We start from the raw sequence: 21,968 nt of genomic DNA, 5'->3' as shown, positions 1-21,968 counted from the left end.
AGGTTATGACCTAAAAAACCATGGAATTTACAAAATCCTCTTTTCTTCCTTTGTTCCAAAGGAGGTAACTTCATATTAGGTGGCACCAATATTATGCCATCATTAACTAATAGATCAAAAATTTCTTCACTTTTAGTAATATCAAAAGTATAAGTTTTAGAAGGATATTTGTCACTCTTGGGATCTTCAGGATTTTTTCCATTGGATGGCCTCAACATTTTACAAGCATATGGAGGTCCGTCTTTTAATTCTGCCAGGTTTATATCATTGTCTTCAACGATATCTAAACCCCAATCGAATTCGGGTTCACTATCTCCTGTTTCTATATAGGCAATTTTTTCTTTTTTAGAAAATTTGTTATGAGTTCTAGTTTTTTCAGCTTTAAGTCTTTCAACTTGTCGAACTCTGTCTGCCAATTGGGCCATGTCTCTTAAGTACTGGGTATCTAATTTCTTTCGAACAGAATAATCGAGGCCACCAGCAGCCATTTCGACTAATTCATATTCTGGAACAGAAGTAAAACATCTAGCCTTAAGGAGACGAAACCTATTGAGATAATCATCGATTGACTCATGACTTTTACGTCGAACACTGGCCAATTCTTTCAAACTAATCTTAGATTGACCCATGTAAAATTGTTCATGAAAAGCTTTTTCTAATTGGTTCCAACTATAAATTGAATGAGGAGGTAAAGTTGTAAACCAAGTAAAAGCATTTTTTGTCAAAGAACTTGGGAAATATTTCATTCTCAAATTTTCATTTTCTGCAATATTTCCTGCTTCCATGAGAAACCTAGCAATGTGTTCGACAGTAGATTCATCAGTTTCTCCAGCAAATTTGGTAAACTTTGGAATTTTCCAATTTCTAGGCAATTCAGCATCTAAAACATACTCAGACAAAGGAGACGCAAAATTTGGTCGACGTAAACCCATATTAAAACCACTTTGGGCTAACAAGGCCTCGACAATACCCGCTATATTATTCTGACCATCGAAATTGTTCCGACGGGCTTGTAAAACCACTTGATCGGCATCCTGGTTTCTATTAACCAAAATGGGTTGCCTTTCAGGTTCTGCCTGAACTTGTGGTTGTACTACTTGTGGTTGGACAATATTTTCATGATTTCGAACCATTGGTTCATCAGCAATTATTTCAATTGCCCTCACATTTCGATTTTGAGGCAATTGGGTATTTTGGATTGGTGGAGCGCCAAAGAAATTGGCAATTCTTTCCATTTGATCAGACAACCGTTGATAACTAGTGTTGGTGTCTCGAATTAAAGGATTTATGACAGTACCAATTTGTTGGGTCATCATATTAATCATATCATGATTAGTTTCTTCCATAGTTTGCCTAATGGCAGCCATAGAAGCGTTGGTTAAATTTTGTTGGGGACTTCTATATGTTGTAGATACCCCAGGACCAAAAAGTTGTGGTAATGAAACATTTAAATTCTCTGAAAACATATTACCACTAGTTTGTAAGCCTTGCATTAATGATGATGGCATACCATATGGCATTGATCTATGATCCCAAACTCCTTGAATAGAAGTATTATTTGGATAATCATGTGAAGTTTGGGTAACCATCGAAGGCATGGCTTGAGAAATTACTGTGGCCATCGAAGGCATGGCCTGAGACGATGTTTGAATGACTGTATTACTAGTTGGAATAGCCTGGGATGTTCTAACATTCCCTGGGGATGAAACATCATCTTCAACCGTCACTTGATCCACATCTTCATTTGAAGATGTTGGATTTGTTTTCTTTTGGTTGTTAGCGCGTGTCATATTAAGAAGCAATTTCTTGTTTCTTAATTGCATACACAACAAAACAAACCAGAATTAAAAGAAACTCTAACAAAAACTATAAACAAAAACACAAACGGTCCCACCGGGCGTGCCAATTTGTTTACGTTGGATTTTCGTAAACAACCGCTGGTTTACAAATGGTAACTTGCAAGATCAACCAGTAAATCTTAGGACATATTGTGTTTGTTCTTGTTGTTAGAAATTCTGCGTTTTTGATGTCAAAAATATAAGAAATATGATAAAAAACAATCGAATTCAATCCACTTGAACTCAATCGAACTTAATAAAGTAAAGTGCAAGAACACTTAAAGAACAAAGGGTAAATTGCATTGATTAAACAAAGGTTGGTACACAGATTCATACATTGCAACTTGTGACTCGTTTCTCGCTTCCATACGGATACTTTGAGTGTAAGTTTGTATGACGGAATTGTGACCCGTTTTTCCTATGAAAAACTACTATTTATACTAAGTCTAGAAATAACTACACTTCTTTGAAATTCAAACTACAACTGCCACAAGTCGACAGTTTTACTTATTTGAAAACAAACTTAAAATAAAAACTGACTTAAAGAATAACTGTTGATAACCACCTTCGAAAACTGCTTTATCGAAGTCTTCTAGCATCTTCGAACCCATATTTGCTTTCAACACAACACTCTGTTCGAATCTTCTTTAAATCTAGGTCAACTATACTTTGACCACATTTATTACAGCTAGTAAAATATATTGGCTAACAACCGGTCAGCAAAATCGGAACAAACCTTATCAACAGCAGAGGCAGAATACAAGACCACAAGGAAATAGCAGAGGCCAGCCTCAAGATGCAGGAAAAGGTCCAACTCAACCTATTCGATGCTACCATTGCAGGAAGGAAGGCCACAAAGCTAATGAGTGCCCCCACCATGCTGTTGTCTGTTTTAATTGCAACCAATCAGGCCATTTTGCTAGAGACCGTCGAGCACCACATAAGGAACCTGCAGGCAACAACAACCAGGTTGGACGCCCTACTGCTCAAGGACGTGTTTATTCCATTGGTGCTGAGGAAGCGCAGGAACCTTCAGAATTAATCCAGGGTGAGTGTGAAATTTACGGCAAATTATTTCCAGTGTTATATGATTCTGGAGCTACACATTCTTTTATCTCTTGGGAATGTGTTGATTCCCTACAACTTCCTGTTACTTATTTACCATTTAACTTGGTGGTCACTATACCATCGTCCGAACCTGTCACTCTTAATGAGGCATGCTTACAATGTCCTTTGACTATCTTGGGTATGGAGTTCAAAGTTGATCTAATTTGTATTCCTCTAAAGCGTCTAGGAGTGATCCTTGGGATGGATTGGCTAACCAGTCATTTTGTTCTTTTGGATTGTGCTCATAAGTCCGTGATATTCCCAGAACCAGGAATTACTCGCTTCCTCAAAGCCAATCGATTAAAGTTTTCCTTACAGGGAGGTGTTCAGAAGTATGTATTTCTAAATTCTATCAGCATGAGTCCAGAAGTGGATTTAACTGCCATTCCAATTGTGAAGGATTTCTCAGAGGTGTTCCCATCAGATGTACCAGGATTGCCACCAGTTCGCGAAGTAGATTTCTCCATTGACATAACCCCTGGGACAGGACCCGTTTCTACTTCTCCCTATCGAATGTCTCCATCAGAGTTGCTTGAATTAAAGAATCAGTTAGAAGACCTCAAGTCAAAGGGTTTTATTAGACCAAGTGTCTCACCTTGGGGAGCTTCAGTGCTCTTAGTGAAGAAGAAGGATGGGAAATCTAGACTCTGTGTTGATTATCGACAACTCAACAAGGTTACCATAAAGAATAGATATCCATTGCCACGCATTGATGATCTCATGGACCAACTCAGAGGTGCTATGGTATTTTCTAAGGTTGATTTGAAGTCAGGATATCATCAGATTCGGGTTAAGGAGCAAGACATACCTAAGACGGCGTTCAGAACTCGTTATGGGCATTATGAATACTTAGTTATGCCTTTTGGAGTTACCAACGCACCAGCCATCTTCATGGATTATATGAATCGTATTTTCCACCCATTCTTAGACAAATTCATGGTGGTCTTTATTGACAATATTCTTATATATTCCAAGAACGAGGATGAACATAAGGAACATTTACGCCAAGTGTTGCAAGTATTGAAAGAGAAGCAGTTATATGCCAACTTGGGAAAATGTGAATTTTGGTTGGATGAGGTGAAGTTCTTAGGGCATTTGATTTCAAAGGATGGTATTGCTGTGGATCCATCTAAAGTAGAAGTCGTGGTAGCTTGGGAACGGCCAAAGACTGCCACTGAGATCAGAAGTTTTGTGGGATTAGCCGGCTACTATAGAAGATTCATTGAAGGATTCGCAAAGATTGTATCTCCACTGACTCAACTTACCAAGAAGAATCAGATATTTGCATGGACAAAGGAATGTGAAAAGAGTTTCCAGCTGATGAAAGAGAAATTGACTACCTCTCCTGTGCTTGTTTTGCCACGACCAGAGGAGCCGTATGAAGTCTATTGTGATGCTTCTTATCAAGGTTTGGGATGTGTTCTTATGCAACATAAGCAAGTGGTGGCCTATGCTTCGAGACAACTGAAGACACATGAGAAGAACTATCCTACACATGATTTGGAGCTTGCAGCCATAGTTTTTGCACTAAAGATATGGAGGCATTATCTATATGGTTGCACATTTGAGGTATTTAGTGACCATAAAAGTCTGAAGTATTTATTTGATCAGAAGGAGTTAAATATCCGACAAAGAAGATGGATGGAGTTTATTAAAGACTATGACTTCACTTTATAGTGTCATCCCGGGAAGGCGAATGTAGTGGCTGATGCCTTAAGTAGGAAGCGAGCTCATCTGTCAACTGTTGCAGTAAAAGGGTTGGAATTACTAGAGAAGTTTAGAGACTTGAGCCTTAATGTGGACTCCTCGACCGGGAAGCTACATTGTGGAATGATCATTGTCAATAATGAATTGTTGAATGAGATTAGAGTTCTCCAGGAGACTGACGAAGTAATTCAAGAGAAGAAAATGTTTATTTCCATTGGGAAGGCAACTGAGTTCGAAGTAGGATCAGACAACATTTTGCGGTGTAACAAACGTGTTTGTGTCCCTGACAATGCCAATTTGAAAAGGATTATCTTAGATGAAGGTCACAAAAGTAAGTTAAGCATTCATCATGGTGCGACGAAAATGTATCAAGACTTGAAGCAAAGATTTTGGTGGCCAGGAATGAAGAAGCAGGTGACTGAGTACGTTGCTTCATGCTTAACATGTCAGAAGGCTAAAGTAGAACATCAGAAGCCTGCTGGATTTGTACAGTCGTTGGATGTGCCCGAGTGGAAGTGGGATAGTATTTCAATGGATTTCGTCGTGGCGTTACCAAAGACTCTAGGGAAGTTCGATTCTATTTGGGTGATTGTTGACAGATTAACGAAGTCAGCCCACTTTATACCAGTGCGGACAAACTACAATGTGGCAAAACTCGCAGAAATTTATGTTGAAGAGATTGTTAGATTGCATGGAGTGCGTTCCAGTATTGTGTCAGATAGGGATCCAAAATTCACTTCCCACTTCTGGGGAGCGTTACACGAAGCAATGGGTACGAAGTTGAGATTAAGTTCTGCTTATCACCCACAAACTGATGGGCAGACAGAACGGACGATTAAGACTTTGGAGGATTTGTTGAGGGCTTGTGTATTAGATAACCGAGGAAGTTGGGATAACTTGTTGCCTCTTATCGAGTTCACTTACAATAACAGCTACCATGCGAGTATTGGTATGGCACCGTATGAGGCCTTGCATGGGAGGAAGTGTCAGACTCCTCTTTGCTGGTACCAAGATGGTGAAAATTTGATTGTAGGGCCAGAGTTAGTACAACAAATGACAGAGAAGGTCCGTTTGATTCAGGAGAGAATGAAGACCGCACAAAGCAGACAAAAGAGTTATGCAGATCAGCGAAGGAGACCCTTGGAGTTTGAAGAGGGCGACCATGTGTTCTTGAGAGTTACACCTACTACTGGTGTAGGAAGGGCTTTGAAATCCAAGAAGCTTACACCCAAGTTCATTGGACCATATCAAATCCTTCGCCGACTCGGTCCTGTAGCTTATCAAATTGCATTACCTCCAAATTTGTCCAACCTTCATAGTGTGTTCCATGTGTCCCAACTTAGGAAGTATATGGCTGACCCTTCACACATTATCATGCCTAATGAAGTGGAGCTAAAGGAAAATCTTTCTTTTGAGGTCCCTCCGATGAGTATTGGGGATCGGAGCGTGAAATACTTGAGAGGCTAAGAGATCCCTTTAGTCAAGGTGATTTGGAATGCAACTACTGGGGACGCCACTTGGGAACGAGAGGAGCATATGAGAGAGCTGTATCCGAGCTTATTTGGAACCGACTAGTTTCGAGGACGAAACTTTTCGAGGAATGCAACTACTAGTTTCGAGGACGAAATTTTAGAAGCCTAAGGAGCATTTTTTAAAGTCTTATGCTGGCTAAGAACAATGGTAAGTTTGGCCAAAGTTGAGTTCTATAAAATTATGAATTATGATTATGGAAACTCATATGCTTTGACTAGGTGATTGTTCTTCAGGTCCCTCGGATTGGGAGTTACAATCCAATTCAAAAAACAATGATCGAGTCTGCAATCCCATAATCTGAGAAGCTTTTAACCAAGGTTTTACAACTCGAGAGTTTACCTCAACTTGTTTTACTTATGTAAACTCGAATCGTAAACTCGACTCATAAACTCGTACGAGTTTACCTAAAATTAAAATTATATAAAATTTATTATATACATGACATATGTAAGCTAATATAATATTGCAAATAGGTCAATAGTGCAAAATATGACTTAATTATAAAAACAAAGTATACATAAACATCATAATAAAGAGTTATGTTCAACTTAGCATCAAAATACAAAATTAAATTGAAAATCATAAGTTTCATAAGACTCTAAATCATCCAAGTTTCACATGTTTCTAAAGTTGTTAATGAACCTATCCAAAAAATAAAATAGTTAATTTCTTCAAAAGTTCAATTCTTCTAAAGTTTCATAACATCATTATCATCGGTGTCTTCATCTCCAACTTCATCAAATTCTTCACCATAAGATAAAGAGTTTTCAATATTAGAACCAAATACTTGAAATCACTTCAACTTTAATTTCAGTACATTGGGTCTAAAAAAAGAATTGAGTTTTGAAAGAAAATTAGCCAAAAAAAAAGGCCCAAAATAAAAAAAAAAAAAGTTTTTCTGAGTTTACCGAGTTTAACACTTGTTAACTCGGTCAAACTCGTCAAACATTTTAATCTCACCAAAAATCGAGTTTAACTCCGAGTTAACGCGTTTTTGGCACCCAAAAACGTAAACTCAGACGAGTTAACATCCAATTTATGGAACACTCCTTTTAACAATTCGAGAAGCATATAGAACAACGTTGGCTTGTGTTAAATAAAAACACGATAGACATTGTTGGAAATAAATTAATTTTCTTTCTTTTGGGCTTAGCTCCTTTATGTTAAAAAAAAAAAAAAAGAATGAAAAAAAAAATGTGGTTTTTTTTTTTTATGTAAATTCAAACATTTTAAACACAGGTTGTGTACTTATATTGATTGCCCAATACATAGGCAAACGTAGTTACATCTTGTAGAAAGCACAAAATATACACAAACTTGCTAGTACTAATATACAAACCTATCTTTTGGCCAAAAATACTGTCACCATATGTAGACAATTACTTGCAGGTAACATCATATACTTGCCATAAGCAAAAGAGACATTGTAGACACCATATACAATAAGCAAAAGAAACATTGGAGATGTAACGCCCTGAAATTTTAAATTAAATATTTGTGTTAAGTTATTTATTTATTTATTTTACTTGATTTTAGTTGATATGTGTTCTGTGAATTTTATTTTTTCGAATCAAATTAAATCTACAGATGGTGACTAAGTTATTAGATGAGATGTAGCTTATTGTTAGGCATAAACCAATAACCAAAACGTATTTAAATTGTCCTAAAATAAATAATCGAATTTCTAGATTTGGTTTTATTGGTAATGAATTGTGTTGCTCTCCTTTATGTGGCATGTATATCATGATCATTGTATTATTCCCCTCTTAATTTTTCCTGTAGAAACCGTTAATTAATAGTAATTAAATTGGTAAGGAGAATATGTTATAGGTGGGAGTGTTGACCAAAATTAGAGGTAATATGTTGGCATTGAAAGAAATTATTGCCTTCCAACACTATTATTTTTTAGATTGTAGGAGAGTTGACCAATTTATTTGATTAATTAATGAGTGTCCCATACAACTTGTTATCAATCTCTTTAGGAAAATCCCAAAGAACCGTGTAGTACAAATTCTAGAATTTTCCCATTCATGCTAAATTATATACCTTTGACCAAGATAATTCTCTCTTAATACTACCTTCAATCTCATTAATTTCCATCTTAATTCACCTGGATTTGGTAACGTTTCTTTCATTGATCCATCAGACTCTTAATATTTCAAATCATTCTCATCTACACAATAGTTATACACGAGACTGGTCAGTAAAAGAGAACAAAAGAAAAGGGTAGCGTCATTCTCCAATAATTCCATTATCACCATCACCGTACTCATCCAGATTCTAAGTCCCTATCCACTCTACTCTTTAGTAGGTCTGAAGGTAAAATCTTGTTGCTTTCCTCTTCCATTCCTTTGTTCCTATGTTAAGTCTTTTCCTTAAGATTTGTACCTTCTCTCAGAGTAAAATTATCAATCTCTTAATTCGTACTTCTATTTTCCGTAGAATCCCAATACTGCTCGTGCATTTGGTGCGGAATCAACCTTAGGGACGTCTTGAGTTGAAGGAAAATCACTCAAAGGTAAGGGCGGTATTCCGTACAATCATGTAGTCATAAACTCATAGGCTAGGTTGGTAGTAGAGCCCTATTCCTAATAAAAGGAGGAAACTTTAATATAAGTAAAGTGATAGAAAATAATTTTTGTGGCATATCATGTGTAGTGGGAAAGAGTCTCATATTTGTGGCATTGCATGGCATTTAATATTCTGAGATTTTGTTTGTCGTTTTGAGAACAAAGGGATGATGAAAGTTTGAAATTTTTAATTGAAATTGTGAAAGTAATGATGACCTAAAGGAGTATACATCATGCATAGCATGGCATATAGTTGTGTCATAGGTGCCAATTGGGGCGATTTATCATTGTGCCGATTGGGGCCATTTATCCTTGTGCCAAATGGGGCGATTTGTCATTCTGCCAAATGGGGCGATTTTGTATTAGGTGCCAAATGGGGCGATTATAATATTATGCCAATTGGGGCGATATCCGGATCATGGTCTAGATTGCATTTCATGTGGTGAGTGTTGTATTACTCTTCTTATCTTATGTTTTTATTTCTATATGATTGTATTTTTGTGGTATAGGAATACTGACCCCTTACAACCAACATTTTAGGTACCAAAGAAGAACTTTAAAATTGATGGTGTGTTGCATTGTTGAAGCGCTCGCGGGGAAAAACAAATGGGTTTTCAATAAACATATTTTGTAATAATAACTATCTTGACACCTTCAGACTTTGTTTCTTTCATCGAAGTTAGACTCTATGGTCATCAATAACTAATCATTTCACGATTATTAACCTAATGAATTTACGTAGAACCTCATTTGCTAATATTTATATGAACTAATGGAAGCTTATGCTGTTTTTTTTCAACTAGCACGTTAGATATTTTGAGTTATTTGCTTATGAAGTTCTAATGTTAGTAGATCGGTCTCTTAGAACTTTATTTAGTAAAAGTAAAAGTTTAAAGTAGTATAGGACTAGGAGTATACTAAAATAAAAAATAAAAATTATCTTTAGCGATGCTTAACCAACTTTTTGTTTAAAAAAAATGTTAGTTTTCTTAAACTAAAACAAATTAGACGCAATGTCTTGGATTAAAATTCCGGGGCATTACAGGAGACATGTACAACTTGATTCTACAACCTAATAATAATCAAATGAAAATTCAAGTATGGCAAAAGAGACTCCTTCCTTGAATTCTTCAATGACCTTAGAATCAATCTGCCATGCATTAGCAATGGAGAAACTTATCCTCTCAAGCACTATACCATTTTCCATTAAATATTTAGCTAAGAAAAGCTCATGCTCGTGTCCATGTAGATTTCAAAATTTCACAACCTGAAGAGTCGATGCTAAACAAAGTTTCCTGATGATTAGTAATGAAACAAAGTTTAAATAAGAGGAGATACAGATTAAAAGTTAAAGCATAATACATTATAATTACCCACCTTGAAAACTAGAGTATTGAGAACAGGAGACTTTTGAAGTAAGCACAACAAAACTTCATCACTAACCGAGCCAAGATCCAAATGGGTCAGCGTTGCAAATTTAGAAGAGCCCATATTTGGTTGTGCGAGAACCTGGATGACAAACATTAAGGAAACTGATTTATATCGGAAAAACATCTATGTTTAAATGTAGCTATGTATGCGAATAAACACACCCCAAATTTATGCCATGACACTCAACAATATTGCTAACTTCATAAATCAAATCAATATATTAGTCATTAGTGTGGCACGATTAACAACAAGATATTGGTGTTACAAGTTGCACAATAAGATAGATGAAGATTCATCTCATCGGAGAATAAGATTGAGAGCTTGATAGAAGGGGTAATTCCTTAGAATTCATATTGAATGAAATATAAACGATTGTAAAGGAATACATTAGATGCCCTATAAACAAACAACTATCAACCAATAAACTAACAACCTTTTATATTTCTATTATATTCAATGTCATCAACATATTAAGTATTAGATTAAGCAAGTTGAATGAAATTATCTTACCTCCGATCCATGAAATTTCATACACTTCACTTGGCTGAATTGATTGAGAAGGAGACAAGCATAGGATCCACTTTCTTGAACACTATTTCCACGCTTATACAAAATTATGTTAGCAGCAACATTGCGAGCAGAAGATGGATCTGACAGAACAATAGCTTGTGATATACCATCACCACAATAAGTGAATTCTTTCAGGCTTGAATCAGAAAATTTGATTTTGCAGTTACGTGGCTCACGAGTAACCGACTCAAGGTCTTGTTCTATAAAAACACTTTCAAGTAGAGGTGCCTTGAGTTCTAAAGTGACATCATGTGCACTTAACCAAGAGCAGTTTTTTGTATCAAACTTTTTCAGTACCGGTAAAAGGATCTCTATAGATTTGTCAATTGTAAATATAATTCCACACAACTGGATGAGTTTTAGCTTTCCAAAACTATGATAATATCGGCAGCGAGGAACTTTGATAGCACAACAATGCATCTTGAGCACTAATTCTTCTAAATAATAGGCATTATTGAAAAGGGAGCGAGATGTAAGAGCAGAGAATGGAAGTTCTAAACTCGAAGCGATGGAAAGTTTTTTTACATCTTTCTTCAACATACAAGAGATCCATGTGTTCACAAGAGTTTGATCATACTTATTAGCGATCACAAGAGAAAAACATTCCACACTATAATTCTCATTAAGCAGAAGTGCTCTATTGACAAAGTTTATAAAGTGTTGTTTTCCACCTGATTTCTTCTTACTTTTGGGAGAACAGAAAACACTATCATCTAAGTCCAACTTGGTGATTGATGTCCAGCTTTCCATCCATGTTCTTGATAACACACTCGTACGAGCAGCATCTTTTGTCGGGAGAAATGAGAGAATGCGAGATCTAAGTGAATAGGGTAGGTTGCTGATTATATCATCTTTCTCCTTTTGCTTCTTATGAGCCCTATCATTTCTTGATCTAGAATCCATTTCTACAACAGCTTTCCTAGAACTATTTTTCTGCATTAATTCCAAACACTATCAATTATCAAAAGAATATGATCATGCATGCATAGCATCTTCTTAATGAATCAAAACTTGCAAAGTAACGAATAGCATCAAACACAAATTGTGAAAGAGTTTTCCTTAATATGCTTCTAATGAGTGTAACCATAACCATTAGACTCCATTAGTATACCAAATTTCCTCCAACAATATTATTTTTCTTTATTTTTAAACACTTACAAGTAACAAAACATATAATCATGCATGCATAGCATCTTCTTAAAAGAATCAAATTTTCAAACCAAAGAATAGCATCAGACTCCATTTGTATAACAGTTTTCCTATAACTATTTTTTTTCTGCATTTAACACTATGAAGGAAAAAAATAACAATGCATGCATAGAATCTTCTTAAATGAATCAAAATTTCCAAAGCAAAGAATAAATACTTAATCTCACCGAAATCCCTTTAATTGAAACATGCAATCTTAAAAACTTTCATAAGCTTGATTGTATTTGAAAGTAAGTACTCATACTCACCTTTGTGTAGCAACAAAGAAGGAAGATGATGATCAAAGTTGTTTCTTTTCTTTCAGCTTATCTCCACTAGCTAGAAGTAAGTTACTCTTGTTTGGCTTTATAAGTATAATATTATATTAAGGCAGAGTTTGATCATAGTGGATGTGGCAGTGACGTAAGATAGCGTGGGAGATTGATCTATGGAAGTAAGTGGTTTATGTCTACTCCCTCCGGTCCTATTTATAAGAAATATTTAACTTTTTTGATTTATTGTATAAATGATGTATTTGATCTATATTCTAGACAATATACATCGATTATTCAATGAATCTAAAAAGTCAAAATTTTCTTATAAATATGACTGGAAAAATTATGTAAAAGCAAAATGGTGTATATGTATTACAACTTTTCTTTTTTTAATTATGTAAAAGCAAAATGGTTACTCTTGTAAAAAAAAAAAATAATCTTTACTTTTAATCTTTGCAAATATAATTTATTTTTTTCAAGGTCATTGTTAATTTACTTTTTTTTAAGTAACTTAGTGGCCAAAGCTTACACATTTTAAATATGGAGAAGTGGGACGTTCGGAGTTCGACCCTAACCCGGCCCATATAATGTGTTAATTTACTTTAGTCTTCGAAAATTTGATAATGTGGTAACTGTTCGTAATGTTCATATAAGTCCTTATTATATGTAACCAATATTTGAGAAATTGAAATAAAATGGTGTATATAGGTGTTAATTCTAGCATAAACAAATATTTCACGGATTAAAAATGTAATAACAACAAAAATAATATGTGCTTTGTTTGTAAGAACTAGAAACAATGAATATTTTTAAAGAGATTAAAAGCAAACTGTGATATATTTACGAGGTAAAAATTTATAAATCAAATTTTTAATGAAATGATTTAGTAATTTATCCATTTTTTAGATAAACATATCCAAAGGAATCTCTTTCTGTATCGGGAACAGATCCTCTTCAGTGAATGGAGGAAACTGATGTAGGAAGGCTGACTGTTCTTATCGAAGAAAAAGTTACACATAAGAAAGGTTTGACGGGAGTTGTCAAGTTTGTCGTCCCATGTCAGAATGACTATATTATACCTTTTCGGAAAGGGGGAATTAGGCCACAAGTAGAACACAACAATATACCATGATATATGGGCTTTTTAAGCCATCTGAGTTTGTCTGAAGCCTGAAAATTAACTTTTATTATTTAAGCTTAATTTTAATAATTTTCTATTTGGATATTTGACCTATCAGGGTTTTCTTTAGTATTTAAACGTTTCAGTTGTAGCGAGAAACATCTTTTCATTGAATAAAATTTCAGAAAGTTGATCTCCTTTTCTGGTGGATTTCAGAGTCGTAATTTACAAGTTTGTTGCTTGTAAAATTGTTTCTTTTCAATCTAGGTTTAGTTTGCTAACCTACGCTTCCGACTGTATCACAATCTGGAATTTATGGACAACCCAAAATGATAAAATTTTGGTAGGATTGAACATCAATGGTTGGGCAGTGCAGATAAAGGCTCACATTGTTTCGCAAGAATGGAAAAAACCGAAAAAAAAAACCCCAAAATATAACGAAGTGCAACGAGGTGGATGCTGGTCTTCACAAGAATCTTGGTATCATAAATTATAGGAAGTGTTAACTTGTGCCATGGGGAAGTTCGGGATCAACATGGGTCTCCAAGGATAATCTTCTCCAGTTGGTATCAGTACTTAGTTGACCTAAAGGAAAGGAAAGGGATGGCATTACACTATGCTTTGTCCTGTTGCTGAATCTGGATGCGCGATCAAACCATCACTAATGGATCGGATCCTATCAGAACTTCGTAGTTAACCATACTCACGCGAGAGTAATACTATGATTGATGAGCTCTTGACAAGCCCTTGTGTTACATCTCATTTTTCCATTCATAATTTTAATTCAGAATGTGGTGTTTGAGATTGAGACTCCAAGAATGACTCTGCCTGGCTTCAGTCTTATTTTCCTACCGGATTTTGGTTCGAACTGCCCAGTTGAATATTATTCTTTAGAAAAAATAAACATATAGGTAAAATAGCATCAATTTTCATGTAGACATATATTAATTTCATTTTCCCAGTGCATAGCACCTATAGTTACATTATAGCACAAAAATAAATAAACAAACTTGATACTAATTTAGAAGCCTATCTTTTGGCCAAAGATACAGTCACCATACGTAGACATTATCACACCTTAACATTATAGGTACTGTAAGCAAAAGAAACATTGTAGACATAAACCGCTTGCTTCCGCAACCTAATAACGAAATTCAAGTATAGCAAAAGAGACTCCTTTCTTAATTGAGTACAGCTTCTCCTTAAATTCTTCAATCAAGTTTGATTTGCCCCACAAATGTTTAACGAAACTCATCCTCTCAAGCACCACACCATTTTCAATAAACTTTTTTGCCAGCAACAGATCATGCTCTGATCCATGGACAGCTCCGAATTTCACTACCCGGAGAGTTGACGCCAAACAATTGGGCACAGCAGCAGAGTTCAAAAGCTCTTGGTCGAATTTAGATATTTCCTGATGATTAGTAATAAAAAAAAAGTCTATTTCTTAAAAAATGAAGTCTAAATAAAGGTTTTTTTATTTTTTATTTTGATCAAAGCACCAAAATATAAAAGACATGAGAGACCTGAAGCAATACAGCAGAGTCACAATGTGAGAAACCTATGAAAAGAAAAATCGGGTATATCCCTGGAAAGGAAAGGTCCTAAGGAAAGTGGTCCTAAGGAAAAGTCTAAATAAAGGTTAAAGTAAAATAAACTAATACTAATTACTAACCTTATAAACTAGAATATTGAGAACCGGAGACTTTTGAAGTAAGGCCAACAAAATTTCAACACTAACTGAACCAAGCTCCAAATGGCTCAACATTGTAAACTTAGGCAGAACAGCCACATCTGGTAGTGTAAGAACCTGGATGAAATAGATTAAGAAAAATTATTTGTATTGAGCCAGATGGAATACAACAACTTCTTATCTGGTTGTGTAATTCAAAATACATGTCCAATTTTTGCAATGTGTACTATTCACTTGACTTACTTTGACCATACTTTTTAACTAATGTATAAATACAAATATTAGCATGTAAGATATTGTTTGATTTGTCTCGACAAATATTTTCAAAATATTAAATTTTTATTAATTTTTACTTTAGATAATTAAAGATATTAACGGTCAAAATTTTGCATTGACATATGTGAAGTGTTGACTTGGACATATATTTTGAGACGGAGGGACGATTGTTTTAAGGGGTATTTATGTATTTGAACTGCATTAACCATGTAATAAAATTCAGGTGTATTTGTTGGCAGTGTCTCTAGTCTCTACTACATCTACAATTGTGTGTCAAAATAACATAGTCTTCTAAATAAAATTTTATATATGTGAATAAACATGCGACAAATTTATATCAAATCGATATATATATATATATATATGTGTGCCACTATTGACTATATATTTATTTAAATTGTTTTTGTAGGAGCTATAAATTGATAGCAAGTTTTCAATTGTTGCACATGGTTACCAATATGATCTTGAGCTCGTTATGAAGTATATATTCAATGCTTGACACCAACATATATTCAATACAACTACAAGATTAAAAAAGGCAAAGCTAAATGATATGCTCTTACCTAGGATCCTTGAAATTGGATAAACTTCTGAACTAACTCATGGTCTTTTTTCAAAACTGGGCAACAATGGGGAGGATAGTTAGAGAGATCATCCATCGACATGTTCTGGCACTTATCATTACTTGTTTCGATAATTGGCAATTTATTCTGACTATTATTAACCAAATTCAACCTCGGTCACATGGAGTTCAAGTGGAACCTCTTTGGATGCACTCTTTGCTAGAATATCATCATTGTAATCTTCAATTTGCTCCTCTTCTAGACCATCCTGTTGTCCCAAAACAACGGTATCTGTTGTATCTGCTTAAGAGTCATAAAATTTGGAATACTAATTACCATATGGCTCAAATTAGTCTAAGGCTCGCATCTTGGAGGAAGATTCGGCTTCCACCATTTCAGGTGACACTTGCTCAAGAACCAAAATTCTACCACCAAGATCAACTCAGATTAATTCATATTTACATTATTCAAAGGCATATGGAAAGAAGTACTCGCCTTGGTAATGGCTACTTGTTTTGGCACCACAATATTTTCCTCAAAGGGCTGCTCATCAACCGTAATCAAGCGCGACTCACCCATGAATTGGTCATCCACAAATATCTAACGCCTGGTTAATATGTGCAACTGGGGCTGACTTGTTGGTTGCAGTCACATAATTTGTTTTCAATTTAGGGACATATGATAGATGTTTGGCAAGTGTACCAAAAACTATCGAAGTAGTAAAAATATCGTTCCTACAAGGACTGTTTTTAATCTCAATAATTCAATTATGTTGCAAAATAGGATGTATAAAAGTTGTTTTGATTTGCCCACTAGGTAGTTGATTGGTTTGATTTCATAAAAGTAATGACAGATAATAAAGTTTGTGTTAAGAATAAGAGAGAGATGAGTTTAGGTCTTTCGAATCATCGATGTTCCCCTAATCGGTATACTGCACCTATTCTTACGAATGATTTTCTAGTTCAACGATAGTTAACAAAATAGTCCTAATCAATCCCTTGAGTTAGAACCCTCTTCTTAAACTACAGCCCCTAATTCCTTAGGTGGTCTAATAATCTTCGAAGGTTTAAGCACGTTAACCTAATATCACTAACAAACGATTATTCATTCCTAGACTAACCATGTTTATTAGAATAATTCAATTAGGTCTAAGTCGAAGGCTATGGTCAGTAGTCATTCGTTCTCACTAAATCATGTTTATATTTGATCAGGGTATAAAAAGCATTAAGAACAATTGAATTGAATAAAAACTAGATTGTCATTCACAATAAATAGAGTTTCACAGCAACATGGATCAATTAGGGTTACAAAGAATCATCTCAGACCTAACCTCTAATGGATTTAGCTACTCATAATGGTGTTTACAAATAACATAATCATTAGAGGAATCAATACATACATGAACTGGTAAAAGAGTGAAGAAATCGCCCTCCTAGCCGTCTTGTAGTCTCAAAATCGCACTTTGTTCTCTCCAAGTCGTAACCCTTGTCTTTGGAATAGACTTCAGCTTAAATAGGCACAGAAATTTTCCTAAAATCGTGTCACGTTTTAAGTAAATCGTGACACGTTTTCCTTTGAATAGTCAGACAGCTGAATTAGGGTTTGCTCCAATCGTGTCACGAATTGGCCACCGTGACACGTTTTCCATAATGTCGAGAGCATGTTTTGGTCTTCTCAAATTGTGTCACGTTTTCTGCTAATCGTGACACGTTTTGCTTCTTTGTATTTTCTTCAGTTTTTCTGCTTTTCTTGTTGCATAAGTTGCCTTGTGAACTCCAAAATGTGATCAAAAATACATAAAAATTAAGTAAGGACGAGATGTCATCAACATACGATTGCACGATTTTCTCGGGTGCTGGTAGTTGGTGGGAAAAGATGATCAATTCCACTACTATTAGTGGTGATGATGCAGTAATGGACAAGTCAAGCGCACTAATTAGTGGCGAGTTGTATACAAATTCCCTTGCTAATCTTGTTGAAAGGGAAAATGGGGTTTTTGAGGTTTCGCTGATTGTGACTCCGACTGCGATGAAATTGGGAAACCCTGGTAAGAGGTTTCCTGTCAAACTGAAGGATATTATGGCTACAAGGATTATGGAGGGATTGAAAGTGAGATATGTCAAGGGACATAAGGTATATTGTTTTAAACTTTTTTGATTTTGGTCTGGTTTGTGAAATTGTGAATGATGTTAGGAGTTTTTTTTCTTGTGGTGCATTAGTGTGATATGAGTTTATTCGTAAATGATGTAGGCGCGTAAACGGGGTGAAAAGGAGTTACAAGGCGTGATTAAAGACTCAGGCATTTTATGCTATTGTGGGAGTTGCAAGGGTTATCAGGCAGGTAAATGGAGGGATGGTTATTGTTTTTTTGTTTGTGTAGGTTTAGCATCTTGTAGGTTAGTAATGCATTTTTTTTTTATATTTGTTGTTTTTTGTTGAGAGTAGGTTGTCTCGCCGACTGTTTATGAGTTGCATGTCAGTAGTGCTAATAAACGTCCTCCGGAGTATACTTACCATGAGAATGGAAAATTCCTTCAGGATGTCATGAATGCCTGTTCGAGTCTTCCGTTGGACACATTGGATGAAGTGGTCCAAATGGTCCTTGGTGATTTCACTATGCAGAAATCTAATATCTGTTTCAATTGCAGAGGTTTGAAATGCATACACATGCTTCATGATAAAATTCATTTAAAACGATGTAATGACATAATGTTTGTCGGCGAGACAACCTACTCTCAACAAAAAACAACAAATAGCAAAAAAAACGCATTACTATCCTACAAGATGCTAAACCTACACGCAAAAAAAAAAAACAATAACCATCCCTCAATTTACTTGTCTGATTCCCCTTGCAACTCCCACAATAGCACAAAATGCCGGAGTCTTTAATCATGTCTTGTAACTCCTTTTCTCCCCGTTTACGCACCAACATCATTTACGAATAAACTCATATCACACTAATGCACCACAAGAAAAAAAATTCCTAACATCATTAATAATTTCACAAACTAGACCAAAATCAAAAAAGTCCAAAACAATATACCTTCTGTCCCTTGACACATCTCACTTTCAATCCCTCTGTAATCCTAGTAGCCAGAAAATCCTTCAGCTTGACACGAAACCTCTTACCAGGCTTGCCCAATTTCATCGAAGTCGGAGTCACCATAATCAGCGAAACCCCATAAACCCCATTTTCCCTTTCAACAACATTGGCAAGGGAATTTGTATACAACTCGCCACTAATTAGTGTGCCTGGCTCATTCATTGCTGCATCATCACCACTAATAGTAGTGGAATTGATCATCACCACTAATAGTTGTTTTTGAGGTTATATTCATAAACAACTTATTCTATAACCTCATGCATGAACTTAAGCAAATAAACAACTTAATTTCACAAATTTAAACATACCTATAATTAACATAATTAGATAGCACAAAAATCACTTAATCATAACATCAATTTCATGAAAATCACTTAATCAAACATAACCCATAACTACCCGATCACTCATAATCACTTAATGGAAAATATAAACTTTTCCTTTTACCTTAACCTTCAAAAGCAACCTTAAACTTTTCCTTTTACCTTAACTCTCTCTCTCTCTCTCTCTCTCTCTCTCTCTCTCTCTCTCTCTCTCTCTCTCTCTCTCTCTCTCTCTCTCTCTCTCTCTCTCTCTCTCTCTCTCTCTCTCCTCTCTCTCTCTCTCTCTCCTCTCTCTCTCCTCTCTCTGTGTCTCTTTTGTCTAAATGAACAAATGAGCTCTTAACCCTATTTTCACAAAGACTATTCTCTTATATACTTTTGGGCTTAGTCACACTCACTAATGGACTTAGTAACTTTCTACCACTCATAAAGTGCTACTACACAGTTACTTTATTAAGACCCCCACTATTACTCATACACCACTATTTTATTAATTACCCTAAGTTACTACTATTTTCATAAAATAACTCTCCATACCCAACGTACCAAAATATACTTAATATCTCTAAAATCCAAATAATCAACAAATATAACATATCAAATAGTTAAATAATAAATAAAACAATTAAATAAATAAAATCCTAAAATCGGGTCGTTACAGATAATATTTATAAATCAAGTAAAAAATTTATCCTTTATAAAATACTTAAGAATAGAAGAAAAGCATAAAAAATATCGAATAATTGAATTATGTAACATATTACTCATTGAAATAAAATCAATTATTCAAAATCAACTACAATAGATCAAGAAGATTATATATTAATTTCATAAATATTAAAAATTAACACAAAATCATGTATTTATTCAGGGTTACCTTTTTCTCATATTTAATCAAAGAACTCACCGATTTGTCGTGGATGTTTACAAAACAAACAATATAGAGGCAAGTACTATCAGGGAAGACGTAGAAGTACAAGACAACATCATTGATTTACATTCGATCTAGCATAAAATAGTAGTCCGTCAAACAGATTTCGTTGCCTCACTGTAGATCTAGTAGAGAACAAAAAATAAAAGATTAATCAAGAGAAAAGAAGCCAACATCAAAGAATATAGATCAATATATTATAAAATAAAATAAATATCATTTAATAGAACATAGACACACACAATTGACTTCCCTTCAAAAAAAAACAATTGACTTCACTGAAATGAAATTACAGAGCATGTATCCACGTACATATCACAACCATTTCAGCCACATAAGTAAATACCTCTGAACAGACGAGTGATATAGATATATTAAATAGCCAAATGAAAGATAATATGGAGAGAGGGGGAGAGAGACCAAGAGGGAGAATGAAAGAGGTAGCGGCCGAACATATAGCAAAAGTTCGTAATTGGAGTTCTTAATGCAATTAGGTTAAGTTTCTTAGTTATATTTTTTAATGTTATGTTAATGGGCATCATGAGTCCAAGAAATATAGAGGATATATGGGCTCCTTTATTATCTTTACTTTAGACAAGGCCCACCTTTTTAAGTGCATCTCCTTTTCTTATTATACACTTATATATGAATATAAGTCTATACTAAATTATAAATTATTTCAAATATTATACTAGTATCATCAAATTATATATTTTTCATTGTTTCCTTCTAAAACTATATTTCATTGTTAATTGATAGTACAAATTATATTGATTAATTTAAAATCAATTAGAATTTCAAGAATAAGACCGAATTATCCACCAAATAAAATTTAATAGATTCATTAACATTTTTTTTATCAATGCAGATTCATCCATCCATAAAAATATTAATTTTTTTTATATAACAATACAACAAAGCCTTATTCCACTAAGTGAGTTCGACTGTAAGGATTAAATTACGCCATATTGTTCTACCATAAATCATATTTGGATCCAATTCATTGAACTCTAAATTCTTTCTAATGGTTTTTCTTACATGCCCAAATCATCTAAGCCTATTTTTTACCAACTTTTATGCCATAGGTGTTACCCCTACTCTCTTCTTAATGGTGACATTCCCAATCCTATCTCGTCTAGTCTTACCACTCATCCTGCGGAACATCCTCATCTCCACACCACTTACTTGATTCTCATGTTGGCTTTTAATCGCCTAATACTCTGTACCATACAACATCGTCGGTCTGACCGTTGTCCGGTGAAACTTTCCTTTCAACTTAAGTGGTATTTTCTTATCACACAAAACACATGAGGCTATTCTCAATTTCAATCATTCAGATTGAATACGATGATGTACATCTGCTTCTATTTTTCCGTAATTTTGTACTATGGACCTAAAATATTTAAACCATGTAACTTAGGGTATGATATGATCTCCAACTTTCACCTCCAAGGTAGACCTACTTCTCCTTTTGCTGAAGTTACATTCCATATACTTCCTCTTGCTTCTACTCAGGCGGAAACCACATGCTTCTAAGGCTTGTCTCCAGGTCTCTAGCCTCCCATTCAATTCCTCCCTCGACTCACCAATCAAGACTACATCATCTTCAAAAATCATACATCGCGCTGCTAATTCTTGGATGTGTTCCATAAGTACATCTAAAACTACAGTAAAAAGATAAGGACTTAGGGTTGACCGTTGGTGCAATTATATTGTTATAGGAAAATCTTCGGTTGCCTC

General features: G+C 34.9%; 1 protein-coding gene, 1 long non-coding RNA gene and 1 pseudogene across 2 annotated transcripts; 1 reads left to right on the top strand and 2 right to left on the bottom strand.

Annotated features, from left to right (window-relative positions):
* The first annotated feature begins 8,207 nt into the window (after positions 1-8,207).
* Positions 8,208-9,727, top strand: LOC146949345 (uncharacterized). Its single transcript, XR_015025399.1, has 3 exons — positions 8,208-8,504; positions 8,628-8,703; positions 9,296-9,727. It is a non-coding gene; the product is annotated as an uncharacterized LOC146949345 (long non-coding RNA).
* Positions 9,728-9,827: 100 nt separating this feature from the next.
* Positions 9,828-11,681, bottom strand: LOC146949344 (F-box/FBD/LRR-repeat protein At3g14710-like; annotated as a pseudogene).
* Positions 11,682-14,480: 2,799 nt separating this feature from the next.
* On the bottom strand, positions 14,481-16,450 carry LOC146949343 (F-box/FBD/LRR-repeat protein At5g44980-like). Its single transcript, XM_085748518.1, has 4 exons — positions 16,363-16,450; positions 16,044-16,171; positions 15,015-15,149; positions 14,481-14,753 (listed from the first exon to the last, which is right to left on the bottom strand). Exons 1-4 carry the CDS (start codon positions 16,448-16,450, stop codon positions 14,481-14,483), a joined length of 624 nt encoding a protein of 207 aa, XP_085604644.1.
* Between the last annotated feature and the right edge of the window lie 5,518 nt (positions 16,451-21,968).

This window comes from Medicago sativa, chromosome 2 (assembly GCF_051527215.1).
Source record: "Medicago sativa cultivar Bolivia chromosome 2, Bolivia_mono, whole genome shotgun sequence".
NCBI lineage: Eukaryota > Viridiplantae > Streptophyta > Magnoliopsida > Fabales > Fabaceae > Medicago > Medicago sativa.
The sequence above is the reverse complement of the archived record's forward strand: the minus strand, read 5'-3'. Positions and strand labels throughout refer to the sequence as shown.